The following is a 22273-nucleotide window of genomic DNA, read 5'->3' as shown; positions in this document are numbered from 1 at the left end:
AATAATTATCCCCATAGACGAACATTCTCTGCAATTTATAATTACAATGAAAGCAGATGTAAGGCGTGGAGGTTGCATTATACAAAAAGCATCATCATCACCATCATATCTATATAATTTGATGAAAAGGCCATTGGTGGTTACTTAAAGCTAATAATCCAAAAAGTATACATCCAATTTATTTTAAACTACATTTTGGTCACACATTATTTTTTTATGTACAATTCTCTTAATTAACAAACCCTTAATTAAGATTTGTAGCTCAAACAACTAACTAGTTGCTTATTAATAGTAAGGTAGTAGTTGTATTTAGGTAATGTGCAGGATGTAAAGTAAGATCATACTTTATAAGTGCTAACGAACACTTAATTTCTTAATAATGGGCAGGCAATAAGCCAGTGATTTTTTACTTAAACTAAAGTGTTACTTACATTTGAAAAATAAAATCATGGCATGCGAATATATATTTAGTTGTCCTAGGACAAATAATATTTTAACAATAATAAAATTCCAGTAAGAAAATACTTAAAGGTGCAGTAGGTGATTGTCTTTAGAGACATTTTTTGTTGTGCTGGTTGAAAGTCTTTTCACATTCCAATTGTAATGATTAAAATAAACAATCTAAATGTATTTATATGTACTTTTATATTCTGGGTAAGGCATGAGACAAAAAAATTTTCATCCAATTAAAAATCGGCAGGCCGACAAATAACTCAATTACAACAGGTAACTCAAACTGTCTGTCAACAAATTAAAATTTGTAGTTCTGCACAGCCTGTCCACGCAGACAGATCCGTCATTTGCGTGTACACATGAAGCATGGTCACCTAAAGCTGACAGAGAGACTCTGCATCGACCTGAACTTCTTTCTAAAAGACCAACGTGGCCTTGTATCCATGAAAAGAAAGATTGTTTTTGAAAGGGGTATTGGCAAAAAAAATGCAGAATCAAAACTTTTCTAAATCCTGAATCAATTTGAGAATTACTATTGCATGCTGGAGAGAAATGACATAACGACAACGAGCTAAAGGATAACACCAGGGCTGAAGTATTATTTTAGACATGTATGTTTTAAAACTATTTTAGTCATGCTAAGCTTATGTAGATTGGGTTCTTTTTTATGAATGAGTTCATATGCATCCAGGTGTTTTTCAGCCACTGAAAACGTCCAGCAAAAGAATGGCTACTTTGAAGTTTATGGAGTACCTTTTACAGCATCGATAACATAGTCGGGTAAATAGACATAAGCATTAATTTAGTTGCTCAAGTGTAAAAGAAGATGAAAACAAGCGATGTACGAGGATCAGCGAGCACAATTGAAAATGAATGTAAGTGTAATGCAAGGAGATGACAGGATATTTCACTTTTTAGCACTTCTCCTTTTTTTCTGATCTGATTTTTATTTAGTTGAATAACAAAACATAAGTAAATAGTGCTCTTCAGCCTAACCAGCTTTACTGAGGTGAAGTTTGATTTATATTCACACATTCATTCATTTTGAACAGTGACAACCTGTGACACGCTCCCACTCTAACGTCACTTTGAATATTGGGTCTGCAATAACATGTAGGTATAACTTACGCCCGATTCACACGATGCTTTAGAGTCAATGCTTGACAGAGGGTGTGTCTGAAGTTGGGGCTGACGCAATCGTCATAGCAGTGTCAGCCAATGAAATTAGTCAGCAATCGGCTGTATGAGCTGGTGTATTTGCAAACAGCGGTTCGCCAACATCTGACGTCACCCATTCAAAGTGAATAGGAAGTGTTGACACTGACGCCCCGTGTGAATGGGGCATTAATGACTTAAAGGTGCAGTAGGTGATTGTCTTCAGAAACATTTTTCTTTGTGCTGGTTGAAAATCTCTTCACATTCCAATAGTAATGATTAAAGTAAATGATCTAAATGTATTTTTATATTCTGGGTAAGGCATAAGACTAAAAAATGTTCATCCAATTAAATAGTGTCGGGCCGACATCGCCCATAATTCTGATAAGTAGCTCAAACTGTCTGTCAGCAAATGCAGATTTTAACTAATGCGCAGCTGTTAACGTGCAGATCCGCCATTTGTGCGTACATGCGCTGTGGGTTCATGTGAGAGAGAAAGAGAGAGAGAGAGAGAGAGAGAGAGAGAGAGAGAGCGGTAAAAACAAGCTGAATCAAAACTTTTTAAAATCCTGAATCAATATTGGAGTTACTTTTGCACGCTGGATGAAGGACGGCACCATGGCTGAAGTATTTCTGTTAGACAGGTAATGCTATGTTTTAAAACTATTTTAGCTTTACGCAAAGCTGATGTAGATGTTGCTGTTACAAATAGGTTATATGCACAGAAGAGTTCAGCCACTGAAATCTTCCAGCGAAAGATTGATTCGACTATTTTCAGTTTCATAAGGGACCTTTTACAGCATGGATAATGTAGATTTTTATTTAGTTTAACAACAAAACATTAGTGAATAGCGCTATTCCACCTAGCCTGCTTTACTGAGCTGAAGTTGCTTTTATATTCACATTGGTTCATTTTTGAACAATGACAGCTTGTGACAAGCTCCCTATATTGTTCACCATGCTACTCTAAATATTCGTTCTGAAATAGCATGTAAGTACGGCCAAGCACTAGTCGCTGATTGAGTGTAATTCCTGCACGCCGCCGGCCAAAGCTCTAGTCGCTGATTGAGGGTTCTGCTGTCATCTTGGGTTCTGCGCGCGCTTGTATTTCAGGAAGCGTGGCTTTGGACGGCAGGGGTGGGACTGTATTTCAGAGATTTATGCTAGCCGGTTAGCACTGTCGCAGATCACCTACTGCACCTTTAACTGACTGTGAACAATGTTATAGTTTATAGTCTTTAGCTGATTGTATGATTTCTCTATTTAGAATTTGTAAACAATATTTTTCTGAAATTATATTATTAAAGAAAAAATTCTAATTGTGTGGATATAAAACCAACTTTACCCCAATGCCAGCTTTAGGGTAATATAATTCTTGCACCCGCTGGCCTGTCAACAACTACGCTGGACAAAGTGTGTGTCTCCATAGAGTGTTCTAACTAGTAAATGATGATCTAGTGTTATGTAAGGTTTTCCATCTTCATCTATTCTGTGCGGGTTTGCACGTTCATTACTAAAGGAGGCGTGGCTTTGGACGGCAGGGAAGGGACATACATTTTCAAAATTATACTAACACAACATTCTGGCAGATCACCTACTGCACCTTTACTTATATGGCCATAAAATAGACAACAGAAAGATCTATAACATTTTATAACTATATAGAAAATATTTTAATGTATTCTTTTTTTAAAGCTGCAAGTACACTTAAGGCATCACAGGATTATAATGTACAGCACAAACATTCACTCATTCTGACATCTGCTAAGGATTACATTTTACCGTGTCGTGACATTTCAGAGTGTTTTAAAAATGTTTTTCAAGTGAGAATTAGATGATGGAAAATGTAAAAACGAGCATGTGTGGCTTTATTTCTAACACTGTAGAGGTGCGAGTTGGGTTTGTCTCTCACCCCATATGGTGGCACCACAGTGCATGTGTTCAGGTGTGTATTTGAGCAGGCGGTGACGTCCGTTATGGTCCTCGATGTAGTACAGAGGGATGGTCTGAAAGCGCCTCCAACCCAAAGACAGGATAAGAGGGTCACGGGTTTTTAAGATACGATTGTGCCAGCGGTGTTTCTTCAGACGCATCTGTGTGGAGGAGATAAAGAAAAGACCAGGAACAGTCCTGATTTGTAATGACATTTGGCTTTGAGTTTCATCAAGTGCCCTTCACTTTATTCACAAGGTTATCAACTATGTCTGAAGTTATTAAACAAGCAAATGTGGTCAAACTTTATATTTTAAGTCACAGTTCATGGAATTAAGAAACCAATAACTAATGCTTCAAGTTCAATAAACTACTAATTAGTTGTTTAATAATAGTTAGTAAGATGGAGGTTGGGTTTTGGGTAGGATTAGGGATGCAGAAGATCATACATACTTCTACTGAACAGTTAATATCTTAATAAAGTGGCTGGTAATAAGCCAGGAGTTAAATCACATGAATTGTTCTTACACCTTTTCCAACTTCAAATTCCAGCACTTTTTAAGCACTTTCAAGGTGCATTTTCCAGCTTTTCCAGCACCTAACAACCACGGTAAATTACGTTTATATATACAGTATGCACTTTTTCACATTTAAATCCTTTGTGCTATTTTAAAAAACACAATATGACATTTCAATTTCAATTGTTGAATACTTTGGAGCATAGATTTATTGTTATAGTTCACCCAAAAATGGTGGAAAAAAAGGTTCAGTTATTGGATGAAGTATACTTTTAAGTTTGAACTGTTTCTACCTGAAGTGGATATTTTAAAAGATGAGCTTATGGTAAGATTTTGTTTGAGTCTATTAGCAAGTTGACATGTCTGTTTGAAACTTTTCCTGAGCACTTCGTTTGGCGTTTTAGGTGCAAATATTCATTCTGTGTGAATGTCTCCTAAATACGCGCATGTGGTGAACATTTTGCTGTGAAAACTGGTCAGATGGCAACAATTTTATGCATTCGCACAAATGCTCCCAAATATATTTTGAGCTTGCATAGATAAAATTTTGGGTGCATATGCGGCCAAAACAGTCGCAATTTCGAGCCCTCCAATTTCAAATTCAAGCAGGTTCAAGCACTTTGTCCAAAATCCAAGGACTTACCTAACCTTGAAAACACTATATTTATAATCAAGAATTTTCCAGGATTTCCAGCACCCGTACGAAGTCTGTAAAGTGTTACCACATATGTAAACCACTAAAAACAGTCTGTAAACACACTTACCTGCAAGTAGCCAACATTGCCCTCACTCGCTCCCAAACCTCCAAGGATGGTGGGATAGTGAGGATCAAAGTTGGTGACAAACTCGCAAGGCACCGCAGGGATCTCCACACGCACATACATGCCTGGCCTGAAACCCTCATACTGAACCCGAATTTCATCATCAACATCTTCAAACTCTTGTCTGTTCAGCTACAACATTAAGAAAGGAGAGCTGGTGTAAGTCGAATTCTCAATTAAATGACTCAAAAATAACCATTTTGTCATCATTTACACTATGTCACTTCAAAGCTGTATGAATGGAAAACACTGTATGAATGAAGTGTTGATTATACATACAATGAAAATCAATTGGGTAACATCACTGAACCCCATTGGACTTTCATTGTATGTACAAACAACATCATGGTATGCTGGAACCCCATTGACTTTTATTGTACACAAAAAAATAATTAAATTTCTAAAGGAAGTTACACATGCCTGTAATATGGCATAAATCTAATTCATAGTTCAAATTTTAAATGCATTAGTGAGTAAATGAACAAAAACAATAAGGTTTACACTTATTATTATACTCCTCAATAAGGCTCAAGTTTGACCTCTGACCTCAGCCTGTTTCTGCATCTCCTCCTTCAGGTCATCAAAATATGTGGCATCTCCATCATCATACTGTGCATCGAACCTCTCCTTCAGTCGCCTCTTCTTTTCCAAACGCTTGTTCTTTTGAACTTCATCATCATCTAATTTCATTTGGGGAGCCTCCTCCTCTTCATCATCATCATCATCCTCATTGTCATCATCATTATCATTATCATCATTCTCTTCCTGGATTTAGATCAGGCAAGCGATTAATTAAATCCCAACACAAAACATGCGGAGGCAAATTAGATAATGTATTTATTTTAATACCTCAGCTTTGTCTTTATTTCCAGTCTTTGCTTTGTGAACTTCTCCTGTTTCCAAATCCTCAAAATCACCATAGAGATCATCTAGAAAGACAATGATGCAACATGGATGTCACAGTTCCAAAATGTCAGTGGCCAGAATCAAAACCAGTGATTTTTTTTCTTGATAACAGTTCTTATATGGGCAAAAACAATAATACACCAGTAAAAATCAATGGATAATATCAATAACAATGACACATTGCAACGCATCTTTAGAATGGTTTTCTAATGGCCGCAAGCATTTTGCACACAGCTTATCCACCCTGCGTGACTCACATTTTTGCCATTGGGCACGGTGCGTCCACAGGTGAAAAAAAGTCAACTCTGAGCAGACAACGCATGTTAAGTTAGTTGTCTCTTTTTCATTTTAATCAAAAGAAAGCAGAAGTGGGGTCTCTGGTGAGGTGACAGCAGTGTTTGTGTTGTCAAGACGACTACAGAAACTTTTAAAGATGGAGGAGAGACTTGTGGTCGCTGTTTCGAGTTATCCAGAGCTGTGACTTCATTGATCTTAAATATCACAATATTATTAAATATTACAAGTATAACAATATCAACAGCAATGCTCAAGCACAATACACAGCTGATTCAGTCGTTGTTCTAGCGACATAAAAAAAGTGCACTCCACCTCTTTTAATTTAAATTCTTGTCAACAAAAAAGATGGAAAAATGGAAAAGCGTGTTTGGTGTGATCAGCCCCATAGAAGTATTTGATAAAGAGCTTCATAAAATTAATAGGAATGTCATACATTTATCATCAAGTATTTTTTGTACTAAGAAGCATTTGAATTTTTTTTTAATGTAAAGACAAATTGTAGAACATTTTATAGTGTTAAATTATTCCAGTACTTATTCCAGTAATTAGTTACCTATTTTGCCAATAGGTGGTCACTTGAAAATATTTTTATAACCTAAATATTTTTATGAAGCATGAAACTGTGAGCAATATTTCTTTAGTAAACAAACTAATTCCAATAATTGCTGTTGTTATTGTTGTTGTTATTCATTCATTCATTCTCTTTTCAGCTTAGTCCCTTTACTAATCTGGGGTCGCCACAGCGGAATGAACCAACAACTTATCCAGCGCATGTTTTACACAGCGGATGCCCTTCCAGCTGCAACCCATTACTGGGAAACATCCATACACACTCATTAACACACATACATTATGGCCAATTTAGCCTACCCAATTCACCTACACCGCGTGTCTTTGGACTGTGGGGGAAACCGGAGCACCAGGAGGAAACCCACACAAACACGAGGAGAACATGCAAACTCTACACAGAAATGCCAACTGGCCCAGCCGAGGCTCGAACCAGTGACCTTCTTGCTATGAGGCAATCGTGCTACCCACTGCACCACCGTGAGGCCCAAATACTATTATTATTTATTTTTATTATTACTATTATTATTATTATTATTATTATTATTATTATATCAACTGCAAAATCACAAAACTAAACTTCATAGATGTCTTTCTATTTGTTTTCAAATGTTAAACAATAGAGGTTTTATCCTAGTGGTGTCAAAATTAATTGTTTCATCAATCATTTGTCATATAGCGGTAGATTACTATGGCGAGGGAAGAGACAGAGAGTAATTAAAACGCTCCAACTACTTAAAAAGCAGATAACTGCACAATTCACTACTTGTAAGTTTGCGAGACAGTCTTTCACTGACAGGGGAGTACATCAGAACCCAGCTAGGTAAAAATAAAACTGTAAACTCTCTCTGTCTGTGGCTCCTTTTACCAGCTGGAATGTTCATGAGGTAATGTTTTATCTCCTCTCTCGGCTGTTACAACAATAACATTACTTGTAGATCCAAACATGAGCGAGTATTCCTCATCGCGTCGCCGTCTATAATGGATCAGCTGATCACCGCAGCCGTTTAACATCAATGTCTGGGTCACTGTTTGCTGAACAGCTCCAGAGCTGCGCTGACCGTTAGGGCTAATCGGAGCTTTTTCTGTTGAGCGTGTGACCAATCATAGGCATTTAAGAACTCGCTCAACATCGCTCAAAAAGCAAGCGGGATAATATTTACATTTGTTTATTAGCTATAAATGCTCATGTTGTTCTGTGCAAGTTCTTTAGTTTTGTTTGATACATTCAAAATAGAATGTTTTCTTTGAGCAGGTAAAATTAAAGGTACAGTACATACAGTTGAAGTCAGAATTATTAGCCCCCGTTTATTTTTTTTTTCCCCAATTTCTGTTTAACTGAGAGAATATTTTTTCAACACATTTCTAATCATAATAGTTTTAATAATTCATTTCTAATAACTGATTTATTTTCTCTTTGCCATAAGGACAGTAAATAATATTTGACTAGATATTTATCAACATACTTTTATACAGCTTAAAGTGACATTTAAAATAAAATAAAAAAAGTTAATGTAGAACTATGTTAATGTAAGTTAATGTATAACTATGGTTTGTTAACGAAATTTGCTTAAAGGGGCTAATAATTTTGACCTTAAAATGGTTCACAAAAAATTAAAACCTGCTTTTATTCTAGCCGAAATAAAACAAATAAGACTTTCTCCAGAAGAAAAAATATTATCAGACATACTGTGAAAATTTCCTTGCTCTCTTAAACATCATTTGGGAAATATTTAGAAAAGAAAAAAAAATTCAAAGGGGGGCTAATAATTCTGACTTCAACTGTATATCTGACTGCTTGTATTTAAGGACAAAATTGTATTACAAATCATATACAAATGTAAATACATGTAAAAAAAATTATACATTTTAATGCAAGAATTATTGTTGCTAAGTAAAATATCAAATGTTTATTAAAAACATCGTCAATGCTCTGTGATGCATCGAGACATCAAATTGAACCGACTCGATGGCATGATAATCGTAACCGAACCAAACCGTGAGACCAGTGTAAGTTCACACCCTTATTTGATCCTGGTAAAACCTGATAATTAATTATTATTTAACAAATTTTAAAGCCTATTATGCTACTTTATAATACATTCACAGGCATTTTTAGAATTAAATAATGACCAACCACATGGCCACATTAAGAATTTCCTACACATTCCCAAAGCAAATTTGTACTCACATTTGACCCTTGATGAGCATTAAACTTAGATCTGTGCTATAAGACCCCAAGAACCCAACAGAGCAGAATATTCAGCAACAGGTACATTTGACTTTGCTCACCATCTTCCTTAAGCAGGGTTGCAGCATCTTTATCCTCCTCCCATTTTCCCGTCACAAAACAGTCCCTGATGGAGGCTAGCATCTGAAAACATACCATTCTTCAGTAAATGCAAAGGACACAGACGGCATATTTACATGCATTTACGTGTATATGCTAACGTGTTTTCATGAAGTCTCTCACCTCCTCCTGATCCCAGTCATGGCTGCTGTCAGGCTGAAACCGAGAGCAGTCCATCATATCAGCTCGTACTTTCCTACTCTTCTCTGGTCGACTGACTTTAAATAAACCGCCCAGCTCTTCATCATCATCAGAATCCTCCTCTTCCTCCTCCGCCACTGGACAAAAAAATACATAAATCAGATTCATGTGCTTTGCTTTATGTAAATGAATGCTGGTTTTGGGCCTTATTATTTTCCAGTGAGTGAATTTAAATGTCAGTCTCCAAACACAGCATCATCATTACCTCCCTGCATGCAATAAATACATATATAAACTTCAGATTAAAATAAAAAACGACATTGAAGATACAACTGCACACAAGACGGAGAAGAATGAGGAGGAGTAAAGAAAGGTTATTATGTTGGAGATTATTTTCTGTCCTCACCTGTGCCGTATACTAGCTTGCGCAGGTTTGGAGCGGCACGCTGTTGTCTTAAATATGCCTCAGTCGCTTTCTCAGCCAAGCCTTCCTTCCACCGTAATGCTCCTTCAACATAAACGTTCACAAGATCATTCAATAATGGTTCAGTTTCAGAGCAATACAATTATATTAAAATATAAAAAAAGAGGTACATGAGGGAGCTTGGGTGAAATTTTTTAAATAAAAGATAGATTAAGAAGGCAATTTAAAAGTAAACACAAAGAATGTTTTAGGAGATAATTTATAATAATGTGGCTAACTATGTACTAGGGCTGTGCGATTAATCTAAATTGAATCGCAATTGCGATTTGAAGCATTGTAATTAGCTAATCGCAAGAGGCTGCAATATGAAATATATATTATTTAACTTCCCCCACCCAGAGTAAATGCGTGACTGCCGTCTGTGTGTGACAGTCTTACTAGCCAATTGAGTAAGCACACTTTTGTTCTGCCCAATCAGAATTGCTCAACCAAACTATGAAGAACATCCACAATAAAAAAAAACCAAACAAACCGGAAAGCGCGAAAGAGTGAGATGATGGCATCTGCCGCTTCAGAAGCATTAATAGATGAATTAATATAATATCAAAGAGAAACAGCACGTCGGTAATATGGGAATATCGTCACAGACACCAAACAAAAGCAGGTCATTTGTAAGAGCTGTCACAGAATTGTTGCCACAGCAGGAGGAAATACAATAACTAGCACCTAAAAAAGCACCACAGGCGGCTACATGAGGAGCATCTTGCTAAAAAGCCAACTAAAAGCATTGCCAGTGACACTTAATCTAGTAGCAAGCAAAGTACAATTTCAGAGTTGTTTGCTCATATAAGTTGATATCTTTTCAGTTCCTTTTTTTAACGAACACACACTGCATTTTAGCAGTAAGAAGCTCCAATACTGGTCACTGAGCTGAAGGTTGACTACAAAATTAAATCGCAAATCAAATCGAAACCGCAATATCTGTCAAAAATAAATAAAATCACAATTAGATATTTTCCCCAAATTGCACAGCCCTACTATGTACTAACATTTAAACTAGGGCAGGACGATATGGGATTTAAAAAAAATCCTAGACTTTTTCACAAAAAAAATCGATTTATGATTTAAATAGATTTTTCCCCCCACAAAAAAAAGCTTGGAGTTGAAGGTTATTGACCTATATAACCTTATCATAATTATAGGATATACAAATGCTAAAGGAAAAAAAGCTGCCATTTAAAGACCAAATTTCACAAGCTCCATTTATAATAGCATACAAGACTTTTATAATAATAATAATAAAAATATAAATTACACCATTTTATACAACTGAACAGTGAAAGTAAACTACAGTGAAGGTAAACTCATAATCATTGTTAAAAAGGGACCTTTTTCAAGATGATTTATTTGTTTTTGTTCAATAAACATGCATTCGGAGCTTTATTCATTTTTATTTTGTGTTATATCAGTTCATATAAATTACTCACATTAGGCTAGTGAGCTGCATATTATTGCTGTTATTTGGAGATAAAGTTTTTTTACATTTTAAGTTTAAGTTTAACTTTTTATTTAAAAAACAAATGTTACACACATACTGTTTGCTATATGTAATGCCAAAACTTTGAAGCTCAATACCTCAAAATCATTCAGAACGCAGATGTCACCTTGGAATTAAAAGGTTCTGATATATTAAAAAGACACTTCTAATATCAGTGCGCTCTATTATCTCTATTATCTATTTAAATTTTAAATACATTAAACTTGGTCGTCTTTAAACAATTAATGAAATCTAATAAGAAGAATATTATTTTGTTAGTATGCACTATTTTGCTGGTTTTAATGCTCTATTATAAATAGCTGCTATTGGTGCTCAATTATTAAAAACGCTGAAATTTGTTTCTGCTTCATATTTTTGTAAAAAGCATGATAAACGTTTACTTTCAAGATTCTTTGATGAACAGACAGTACAAAGAAACAGTATTTATTTAAACTTTACTTTTCATCAATCAAATCTGACCTTCCTTGATGAATAAAAATGGTTTAATAATAGTATATTTGAATGTTACTTTATCATGGTTTCCACAAAAAAAATATGAAGTAACGCAACATTGAAAACTATTAGAAATGTTTCTTGGGCAGCAAATCTACATATTAGAATGATTTCTGAAGTATCATACGGCAATAGAGTAGTAATGCTGAAAATTCAGCTTTGAGTTACAGGAATGGTTAAAATTAAAATTATATACACACACAAAACTGTTACTTTAAAGTAATATTTCTCAGTATTACTGTCTTTACATTTTTTTCTCAAATAATAGTAACTTTTAAACAATACAGTAGTTACAGTATACCTGCCTAAAAATACTATCAGTTAATTACATATATTAAAACTAGGTTTAGATTAGGTTCAGGATTAGATAGCTCTGTCATGGTTATTGTACGGTCATTATTCTGTTTCTATAAAAAGCAAACATGTACTTGAGGAAAAAATAAGTGCTATTTATTCTTGTCTTAAAGCAGAGCATCTATAAATTATACATGACCACTTACCTGCTGTTTCAAAACCCATCTCTACTTCTTCTGTGTTTATATCTTCTTCCTCTGGATTCTTGCTCTCATCTCCATCTTCCTGCATATCAGAATCATCTTCTTCATCATCATCATCTTCCGAGCAGAGTCCAGAGTCTGGACCTGAGCTTTTCTTAGCAGGCTTCCCTTCTTCCATCTCCTCCTCATCCTCTTCTTCACTTTCATCCTCTTCACTTTCCTCTCCTTCACTCTTTTCCAGTTCATCTTCACTATCAGCAAAAGCAGGCATCTCCGCAGGATCCTCCACTTTCTGTTTCTTCACAGGAGGACCCATTGCAGTCTTATCTGGCTTTCCCAGTGTTGTCTCTCCATCTTCATTTTCCTCATCTTCATCATCATCACCATCCTCCTCCTCCTCTTCATCATCATCATCATCATCATCATCACCACCATCATCCTCCTCTTCATCAGCAAAGACAGCTCTTCTCCTCTCTCTCTGTGCTTTTTCATCCCATTCACGGCTTTCCGTAGGGTTCTGCTTCCTGAAGATTCATTTAGAGAAGCTCATGTGAGCATTTAAAAATGATGACAAAAGCTTTTTCCATTATAGTTCTCTGCTTTCAATTCTAAATTCTAAATGACTGCTGTTTAGAGGACAAGAATTATCAAATCATACTCATTGACTAAAATCTGAAGTTTCAGCATCATTACTGCAGTCTTATGCCAAGTTCAGACTGAACGATTTTCAAAGTAGTCACAGATGTTTTCACACTGCATGACTATATGGGGTAGCGTTCTGTCGGTATTGTGTTTACACTGTAGGATAGAACGGTGACAGGGGGGTTCATACTGCATGACTTTAAAATAGAAAGAATCGCCAGCAACTTTGTCTCAGTCCGCAAACCACGTCTCACAACCAAACACACGAGAGAAGTGACATAGAAACAACGTGAGGTCATAGTATATCTTTTGTTATTAACTACAAAATGAGAAAGAAGCCTTTAGTAGGGTAGAAAATGTACTTACTTTGCTCACCTGGCTTTTGAAACGAGCAATTTCTCCTTAACCTTTTTTTTTACTCAGTTGTGCTCCTGCCAAATTTACACTAGTGTTTCCTTCATTTCTTGGGTCCAAATAGACCAAAAATAAGTGCTTTTAACTTTTTCCCAACCTCCTGCTGGCCTGCAGATACCTATACTTGTGGATGCTGCTCGCTCATTGGCTGTAAGTGATCGCCGATGTTATTTTCAACCAGAAACGAAATGACGTGATTTTGAATCGCCAACAGCTCCAGATATTTAGCATGCCAAATATCTCAAAGGTATCAGCGACTCATTTGCGATTCTCTCAGATCATGTCTTTGATAGTTCACACAGTGTGATTGTTACTCACGTGAACGAGCACCGATTTGCCTGTGATTTCAGGCATTTGTTGATGATTTCTCAAAACCTGTTGGCGAGTCAAAATCATGGCTAAAATCATGCAGTCTGAACTCAGCATTAGTGTCACGTGATGAACTCATTGTAATATGTTGATGTGCTGCTCTATTAAAATGAATAAACACTGGCTTGCAATCTTTCAAAATTTTACGTATTAATGTTTAAAATGCTTGAGATATTTGTGGAAAATAAAAAATATATATTTTAAGATTCTTCAATTAACTTAAAAGTTCAAAAGAACAGTATTTAAAACAAAAACAGATAAATGTCCAATTTAATGGCCTTACCTTGATGAATAAAAGTATGTTAATAGTACTTCTGAATGCAAAAAAATTTAGTATGATGGTTTTCAAAGCTGGTCTTTTTTTTTGTGTGTGTGTAAAAATGACTTTTGAGAATGATTTCTAAAGTAAGACCACCACATAATTGAGGGGTAATCAGCTTTTAAAAGAAAAAACGGGCAAACCAGTTTTTATTATTGTTCTTTGCTGTCACATCTGATACATTACAACTCTGCTTTGGATTACAGTAATTAACAAATCATACCCGTTTTCCTCCACCTCCTCTGGTGTCAATGCAGCAGTTCCAGTAAACAGCGACACTTTGCTGGCAGCCATTTTTGCATCCAAAGTTGCTTGCGTTCCAATAAGAGACTGAACAAGTTCAGTGGTGGGCCGCACCTCCTCCTGGGACAGACATTTCTCACACCATTAAAACACTTAATATCCATCAGATCGCAAATCGTCTTTAAACCCCAAGGTCATATTCGCTGATGGAACAAAATTGAGTGTAAAAAGTGTTATTACTTGGTGTAATAAGCTGTGACTGCCCTGTAAACTGCAGACATTATTGCGACTGGTATTAAATCAGCTGTAGGTAATGTTGTCACGGGGGACGTGCTGAGACTGAAATCTGACCTGCTGCTTCTTGGCATGTCCGGAGGGCATATCGATGTAGACAGCATCCTTATCATAGACCAATCCCCCTACGCCAGCCATGGGGGCATATAATAACCGCTCCTTTACATTCAGTGCTCTCTTCTTGATCACCTCTGGTAAAGGACAGGGGTCCGGCAGGAAGCCAACATCTGAAACAGTGAAGTCTCCTACACCTGCAGACAGAGTTATAGAACATTTATCACCTGTTGAAATGATTGAGTTCTTTATATATTTTGTGGGAACCGGGATAACGTTGCTTTTCAGGACTCTTTGATGAACAGAAAGTTGAATAAACAGAAATTCATTTTAACACTGCAAAAGTTTTTTTTCTGCCACTTTTAATGCATCCTTGATGAATAAAAGTATAACTTTATTATCGCGTCCAATCAAATTTCATCTGTCATTTGGTAGAAGCAAGTCAAATTGATGATATACTAACATGGAGCATTTATGTGATTTGTCCTCATCTATTAAAAAAAACTGACTAAATTATGGAATGTGTAAAAGTTTTTAATTATATCTAGGTTCTCTTACAACAAAGCAGTAAAGTATTGGCTACAAACTGAGAGCATTCGGCTTTGTACTAAATGAGATACTGGTTTGCCATGTACAAAATGTAAAATCAGTTTCCTGAAACAAAATCTGTTGAGTTTTTAAATAATAACAATATCTGCAAGGAATTGGTCACGTTTTAAAGATAACTCACCAGGAATGTGGACCTGAGATTTGTTCTTCATAAATGTCCCTCGCAGGTATCCGTACAGAGAGACAGTTCTGTCACATTTGGGATTTAATCGAATAGCCTCAGGATCAGTAAGATCCTCCATACTGTATGGAACATAAACACATTACAAACCACTGCCAGTTACAAAAGGCACCACTATATGCTTTTTAATACAGACAAAATAAAGAGCATTGTTATTCTAACTTGTTATAGAAATTAATCAACGGGTCGGTGCCCAAAAAAATTTTTTTTTTTCATAAATCGGCCCACTTTGCTGGTTGTATTTACACCATCAATAGAAACTATGAATTGACTAAATGATGTAAGCACTAAAAATGTTACTTTTCCACACTTGCAGCTATCAAAGAATTGAGGAGTCAGTGATCAGACCTATTTGTTGTGGGATTTGTGATAAAAGAGATTGACAATAGGTGTAAAGTTTGTGACCACCTGTGGTGCTTAATTTCTCTAAAGAGCAGGACACACCAAGCCAATGCCAAACATCTAGTGATGATGAAAACCAACTGTGTTGTCACCTTGCACTGACTCACATCTGGTCCCATCTGGACAAAAAAAGCTGCATGTAAATACACAGAGCGGACGGCAGCAAGCTAAATTGAAAGACCGCATTCTGTGTCTGAGAGGATGTGTCAACTCGATCCAACATTATCTCAACAAGAGGAGAAGTGTGGAACACACCAAACCAACTAGCTGAACCAACAAATAAAAAAACACAATGTCACAGACAAAGCCAACAGGCAAATGTCATTAACATTAGCTTTCTTTATGTCTTCTAACACAAGAAGGTCGCTGGTTTGAGCCTCAGCTGGGTCAGTTGGCATTTCTGTGTAGAGTTTGCATGTTCTCCCCGAGTTTGTGTGGGTTTCCTCCACAAGTCCAAAGACATGTAGTACAGGGGAATTGGGTAAGCTAAATTGTCCGTAGTGTATGTGTGTGAATGGAAGTGTATAGGTGTTTCACAGTGATGGGTTGCCGCTGGAAGGGCTTCCGCTGCATAAAACATATGCTGTATAAGTTGGCGGTTCATTCCGCGGTGGCGACCCCTGATGAATAAAGGGACTTAGCAGAAAAGAAAATGAATGAATGTCTTGTTACACTTTAAAATACTGTGCCAGTGTTGTGGCATGATGTCACCAAGCAGCATCAATCACCTAATTCACCAGTAGTTCCTACAATGCTTCCGAGTTAAACCCTACTCTGAAGTAGGCGCTAATTAAGTTAAACTATAACACAATCCTATAATTAAAACTACTCTCAGTTACTGTGGTGCAAACACAGCATAAACTGGTACTTTATCCAATAGTTAAATGGGCACAATGTAAATGTTCCTCCAATGTAAACACTTGTTTTTCAGTTCACTCACCGGTCAGCCAGAACATAAGGGTGAGACGTCTGCCAGACAAGAGGCCTGAACTTCATGACTGAGATGAACCGGCCAAGATTCTTCACTTCCTGTATCTGGTACTCTCCATACACCATTCCGGACAGGTAAAAGAGTTTGGCGCCCTGCAAGAATTCACTGTTCAGACACTTTACAGGTCTTTTTAATGATAAGTCTGGTAAATAAAAGCTTGCTGACATACCTGGAAGACTTCAGTCCAGAACCGGTCTTTGAGGCGTTTCTTTGTTTTTCTGAGTGTCTTGTTGTTCTTGAAGGAGTCCAAATGTGTGAGGACCCCCATGATCCGAGGGAAGCCATGAACTTGGCAAATGTTCAGGAACTCAAAGGTCTCCATTTCAAAGCCAAAACTTGCATCAATCAACATCAGAACCTAATAAGTCAAATAACAGAACAGTCTTACAAGAAAACATAAGACAGTCTATTGGTCAAATAATGCTTTTTTCCCAATTCTGTTCATCATTTCTCTATAATTCAACACAGACTCTACTTTTGTTAAGCAAGGAAACACAGATTTAAAAGGAGACAATAAAGAAATCTACAATGTTTAAAAAGACTTCTGTTCAAAATAATGCTCTTCATTCAAACCTTCTATTCATCAATGTGGCACAATTTGGAAAACTATTTATCTGCACTTTTTAAATATTAATAATGTTAAGAAATGTTTCTTGAACATCAATTTATTCTTTTATTTTAATTTGTGGAAATTAAATGCCTGCTACAATAGAAAACAAACTTTTATTTACAGTAAATACAGTAATATTATTTATAGCAATAATATTTCACAATAACCACAAACCTTTGCAAGTATAAAATATTTATGACAGCAAAAAAAACTCTAAAATTTATAACAGCAGTATAAAAAGAAACACCAAACATTTGTATAAAAAATGATGCATGTTTTTTTACATAAAATGTTTTAATACACTTATAAATTAAAGCATTAATTTAATCTAGGATTGGGCGATATCAACCAATTTGGCATTGTATGATGTCGTGAAACATCGCCATGAATGATGACATTGTCGTCGAAGGCGGCGGTGAATTAATTATTCATGACTAATTAATTAATTCATAAATTAATTATTTGTAGCCAACAATTTTAACTACTTGACCCGCATGGTCTTTATTTTAGCCATAACCAAATCATAAATAAATAAAGAGAAGTTACACACAAATTACCACCTGTCAATCACTTTTCCGTGGGACACTGGCATGAATAGGCAGAGTGATCTGTCTCATTATAATGGCGTCGACAAACTTGGTTGTCAAAAAAGGTGCACAACCAACAGCAACCAACTAACAGTATCTGAGTTTTTCTCTAAAATTAACAAGTACAAGCGTGAAATTGAAAGATTAAAGCAGTGTACTGATGCTGTGACAAGTTACCTGATAGATTCAAAAGGCCGAAGAGTCGTTAGATAGAGACAAAATTAATTAAATATCATGTTTAACAGCCATAGTGAGATGCAATCTAGCAGTATATCCTTGATAATCTGTCCGACATGCACTGCTCTCTGGAGTTTTGTGCTCAAAGCTCAAAGTTTGTGCCTGGAGCTCAGACGTGGGCATTTGCTGCAGCGCATGCCTGTGTGGGGTCACGTGATGTGCGTTTCAGCAGTATAGTATAGATGTAGATCTTTTCATAAATGCTAGATGAAACACCAGTGTGGACGTGGATCAATTCGTTCTGATATGCCATTTTAAAACTAAGACATATAAGAGTAAACGGAGCCCAAGTGTGTATTTTTCGCAAGCGGGTTGCTGCTGTGACGGAAGGATCGCAATGCCGGCTCAGTATCACGATGTCTATCAGCCATCACTGATGGATGATGGCATTGTCTATAGACTCAACTTTAATTTAACCCAAATCAGTTTTACAGATGGATAACAGAGGTCTGCACTCACCAAATCAGCAACCTTTGCCAAATCTATCATGCTGTTGATGTCATTGTTGCATTCAATGAATGTCAAGCGGCGTTTCTTTCCTACAAACATTTGCAAAGGACAAAAAAGAAGTCATTTTACATCTTTCTTATTAAAAAAAGCAGTTAGAATGCTTTGAGACCAAAATAACCATCACTTATAATCTTACAACAAAAGAGACAACAACTTACAACAGTATGTTATGGCCCGTTTCCACTGAGTGGTACGGTATGGTTCGGTTTGGTACGCTTTTATAGCCGTTTCCACTGTCAAAAAGCGTACCGTACCGAACCGAACCGTACCGTACCACTTTTTCGGCACCCTTTCGAAAGGGTACCAAACACGAGAAAGGGTACCAAAAGGCGGAGCCACACACGCAGCTGAACGCTATTGGTTTACAGAGATACGTCATTCGCTTACGCAACAAGCCAGAATGAAAACAAAAAACCCGCCATGTTTGAAATACACGCACAGCGAGAGATTACAGCGGAATTATTTATACATATAATAACGAGCCATGGTCGACCCGGGCTCAAAATAACTTTGTCGTCTTGATAAACAGCCACAAAGCCATGGAGTAGAGCAGATTTACCCTGTGCCGCGAAGTTTTTTTACGAGACAGTCTGAGGCGCGAGCGGTTTCGCTTTCTTGCTAGCGCTCGCCCGCGTCTAACATTATATCTGAAATAACAAACTTCTTGAGCTGATGATAATAACCTGCGCATTATTATTGACGTGCTTTTGAAACCCGATCCTGTCAGACACTGACCAACGCGAGAGTGAAGCGCGGAAAAAACAAGAGAGGAGCCGCTAAAAAAGGAGCACATTATTTTTGAGCAGACGTGAACACACTGCCTTATTTAATTATTATTGTTATTATCACCTTTTGGACTAATATGAACTCAGAATGATGGAATTGTTCTCTAACAGAGGCTACATGTGCTGCTGAAGATTATAGACACAAATGAGAGGTTTTCGCTGACTGTAGGCTATATATTGTGCTGTTTTTGAACCTAAATACGGACGAAAAGTCTGTTGTGTGTAGTTCTTCTGTAATTGATAACATATCGAATACTGTAGGGGCTGTTTGTGTTTATATATGTTCATTTATTTAGTTATTTAATATAATTACAAACATTACAGTAGGCTGTTTCGCACTGTCATTGATCTGCAGTTATAATCAACTCATGTTCATTGAAGTTAGTAATAAAAATTTCTACACAAGTATTTATGTGAATAAAGCATCTGTTTTTATGAGAAGTGCTTTTCATATGATATGTAAGTGACCTGTACAGCTTTATTGTAGACATTTCCTCCAGCGAGAATGACGTCGACTGAAACTTTCTGTCGTACACCACGCCCACCAAAAGGGTACCCTTGTTAGTGGAAACGCAAGCTTGATAAAGGTGACCCGTACCAAACCGAACCGTACCGTACCAGTCAGTGGAAACGAGCCTTTACTAGCATGTTTAAATGAGTACGATCAGTCATAAGCCTTGCATAATGTATTACAAAACTGACCAGATACAATAGTCACAGGACCACAGATGTCAGAAAGCTTCTGGCGTGTGAAGTTTTTGATCAAACATCGAATTAGAGTGCTTTTGCCCACTTTTGGAGGTCCCATCACCACTATAACAACAGGCGGAGGCTCCAGAGGCGTCCGGTCAACAAGGGGAATGTGATGTTTCTTCGTTTTAATATCCTGCGCCCTACAAAACAACATTAAGAGACATTAAAACTAATGAAATTTAATCAAATTCTCCTTTAGTGAAAAAAGTAAAAGCTATGGAAGATTGATCATGAATTTGTTGTCATATGAATCTGCTGATAAACTGGATAAAGAAAAAAACAGTGGAAGTTTAACAATGCCTGAACACTGACCGATGGAAGGTTTTTGCCATGCGCACAGCTGACTGCACACTAAACGCCCGGGGGTTCCTCTTGCGCTCATCCTGCTCTGGTTCAGTGCTCTGTTCCTTCTTTCTGCTCTTCTTCTGGGCTTTGGGACCGCTGTGCTTGTGCTGGTGCCGCTTCTGCTCTTTCCTTTCCATCTTCTCCATCTTTGCTCTTGTGTGGAGAATGAGACAGATTACTGTCAGCAAAGAGCTTTGACTTCACAGATGCAGATGTTTCATATTTAGTAAATAACTGGGCTCAATTGTCATTAATTTGAATGGAAAATGAAAACTAGAGAAGCAAGGTTGATACATGTTTTATACTGCACATTAACCTGCAATGTCTGACATCAAAACATGTTAAAACATATTGAACATTCAACATTAGTATGACATTACTTTCTAAGCATTCACCAGTAACACAGTTGTTGAAAATTATAATCTACAGTTATAGTCTAAAACAGAATAAACTGCACATTATTTAATCTTTCTACCGTCAAACTGTTAAGCAATTACAAAGAAACATGGATGAACAAAGAAACCTAGAATTACTAACGTTAACTATGTAAAATGAATATAAAGAATTTAACATGAGAATGACATCAACACATATACGTTTGCCTTTTAATCAACTTTGATGTAACTGCTGTGCGCTTTTAGGAAAGAATATGCAGTCTCACCTTTCGCGGTTACAGTTTATTTAAATCCGATGCATGTGTAATCTCAGAATTGTAGGTGTTTATTAATGTTTTGATATAACAGGCACACAACGTGACTCTCTCCACTGTTTACACGTGTGCTGCACTTCCGGTTAGCAGTGGAAGTGGTTGCGTTCGGCACAGGCTATCGTGTGAAACACCAGGATCTTCATATGAAGATCCGTGTTACACGTTCCGCCTTTAGAGAATATTTTCTCTTTTAAACACAGTTGATGCTGATTTTATGGTTACGGTAAAACTGTACGATAGAGCAAGTTGTTAGGCAACATAAAAGCGATAATAAGTTAGTTTTTTGTGCATGCGTTCTTTGAGAGAAAACGGGGACTCTCTTCTGTTGAGTATCATCAATAAAGGGAGACGTGTAACACCAAATATGTACATTTAAAATGTGACTTATAGTATGTTAAAGTTAAGTTAAAGACCCAAAGTTTCACTTTGTTAAACATAATACAACGAAGGATCATTAATAATCAGGGAAAATGGAACTATTTTGCTTTAAGGCTAGTATTTTTAACTCATGAATTTCTGTGTATAGGCCTATATACTCAATCCAAAAGTTACTGAAAAGAAATTCACAATGATGCACAGAGGAATTATGTATGGTCCCCAAAGAACTGTGTGGTAACCATATTCATTACTAAATGAAAATAAAACAGGCGATTATGTTCGGCTCGAGACTTCAGCTCGAAAAATACAGCGCTCTTGGGGCCTCTACATTAAAAAAAATCACCCTTTTGTTAAAAATCTTTTTGAGGAATTTTTTTATTGACTCAGATCTGAAACTTGACAAGCATAAACTCTGTGGTTAGGGCCTTCTTCCAACCAAAGCAACTACGCAAGTTAAAGCCCTTTCTTTCTTTTAAAGTCTTGGAACCTGTTATTCACGCTTTTATCTCTTCTAGGCTTGATTATTGTAAGGCACTGTACACTGGCATCAGTCAGTCATCACTCTCACACTTACAAATAGTCCAAAATGCAGCAGCTAATTTTTTGGGGGGACAAAAAAGAGAGAACCTATTTCTCCATTCCATGGCTCTCTTAACTGGCTCCCTGTGAAACAGAGAATTGATTATAAAGTTTTAACGTATGTATTTATAGCTCTACATGGACTTGCCCC

At 36.6% G+C, this 22273-nt stretch overlaps 1 protein-coding gene across 1 annotated transcript in view; it reads right to left on the bottom strand.

Moving 5' to 3' along the window:
* bms1 (BMS1 ribosome biogenesis factor) overlaps positions 1-21244 on the bottom strand; it is a 34813-nt gene extending 13569 nt beyond the window's left edge. Inside the window, exons 1-17 of the mRNA XM_056469508.1 lie at positions 21118-21244; positions 20424-20609; positions 20061-20251; positions 18523-18602; positions 16799-16987; positions 16579-16721; positions 15177-15298; positions 14450-14643; positions 14079-14218; positions 12115-12635; positions 9547-9648; positions 9123-9277; positions 8942-9023; positions 5729-5808; positions 5426-5644; positions 4823-5011; positions 3521-3701 (exon numbers count right to left, since the gene is read on the bottom strand). Coding sequence (XP_056325483.1) covers positions 3521-3701; positions 4823-5011; positions 5426-5644; positions 5729-5808; positions 8942-9023; positions 9123-9277; positions 9547-9648; positions 12115-12635; positions 14079-14218; positions 14450-14643; positions 15177-15298; positions 16579-16721; positions 16799-16987; positions 18523-18602; positions 20061-20251; positions 20424-20602 — 2767 coding nt within the window. The 5' untranslated portion in view covers positions 20603-20609; positions 21118-21244. The remainder of the gene's footprint in view (positions 1-3520; positions 3702-4822; positions 5012-5425; positions 5645-5728; positions 5809-8941; positions 9024-9122; positions 9278-9546; positions 9649-12114; positions 12636-14078; positions 14219-14449; positions 14644-15176; positions 15299-16578; positions 16722-16798; positions 16988-18522; positions 18603-20060; positions 20252-20423; positions 20610-21117) is intronic.
* Between the last annotated feature and the right edge of the window lie 1029 nt (positions 21245-22273).

The sequence above is a fragment of the Danio aesculapii genome, chromosome 12 (genome assembly GCF_903798145.1).
Source record: "Danio aesculapii chromosome 12, fDanAes4.1, whole genome shotgun sequence".
Lineage (NCBI taxonomy): Eukaryota > Metazoa > Chordata > Actinopteri > Cypriniformes > Danionidae > Danio > Danio aesculapii.
The sequence above is the reverse complement of the archived record's forward strand: the minus strand, read 5'-3'. Positions and strand labels throughout refer to the sequence as shown.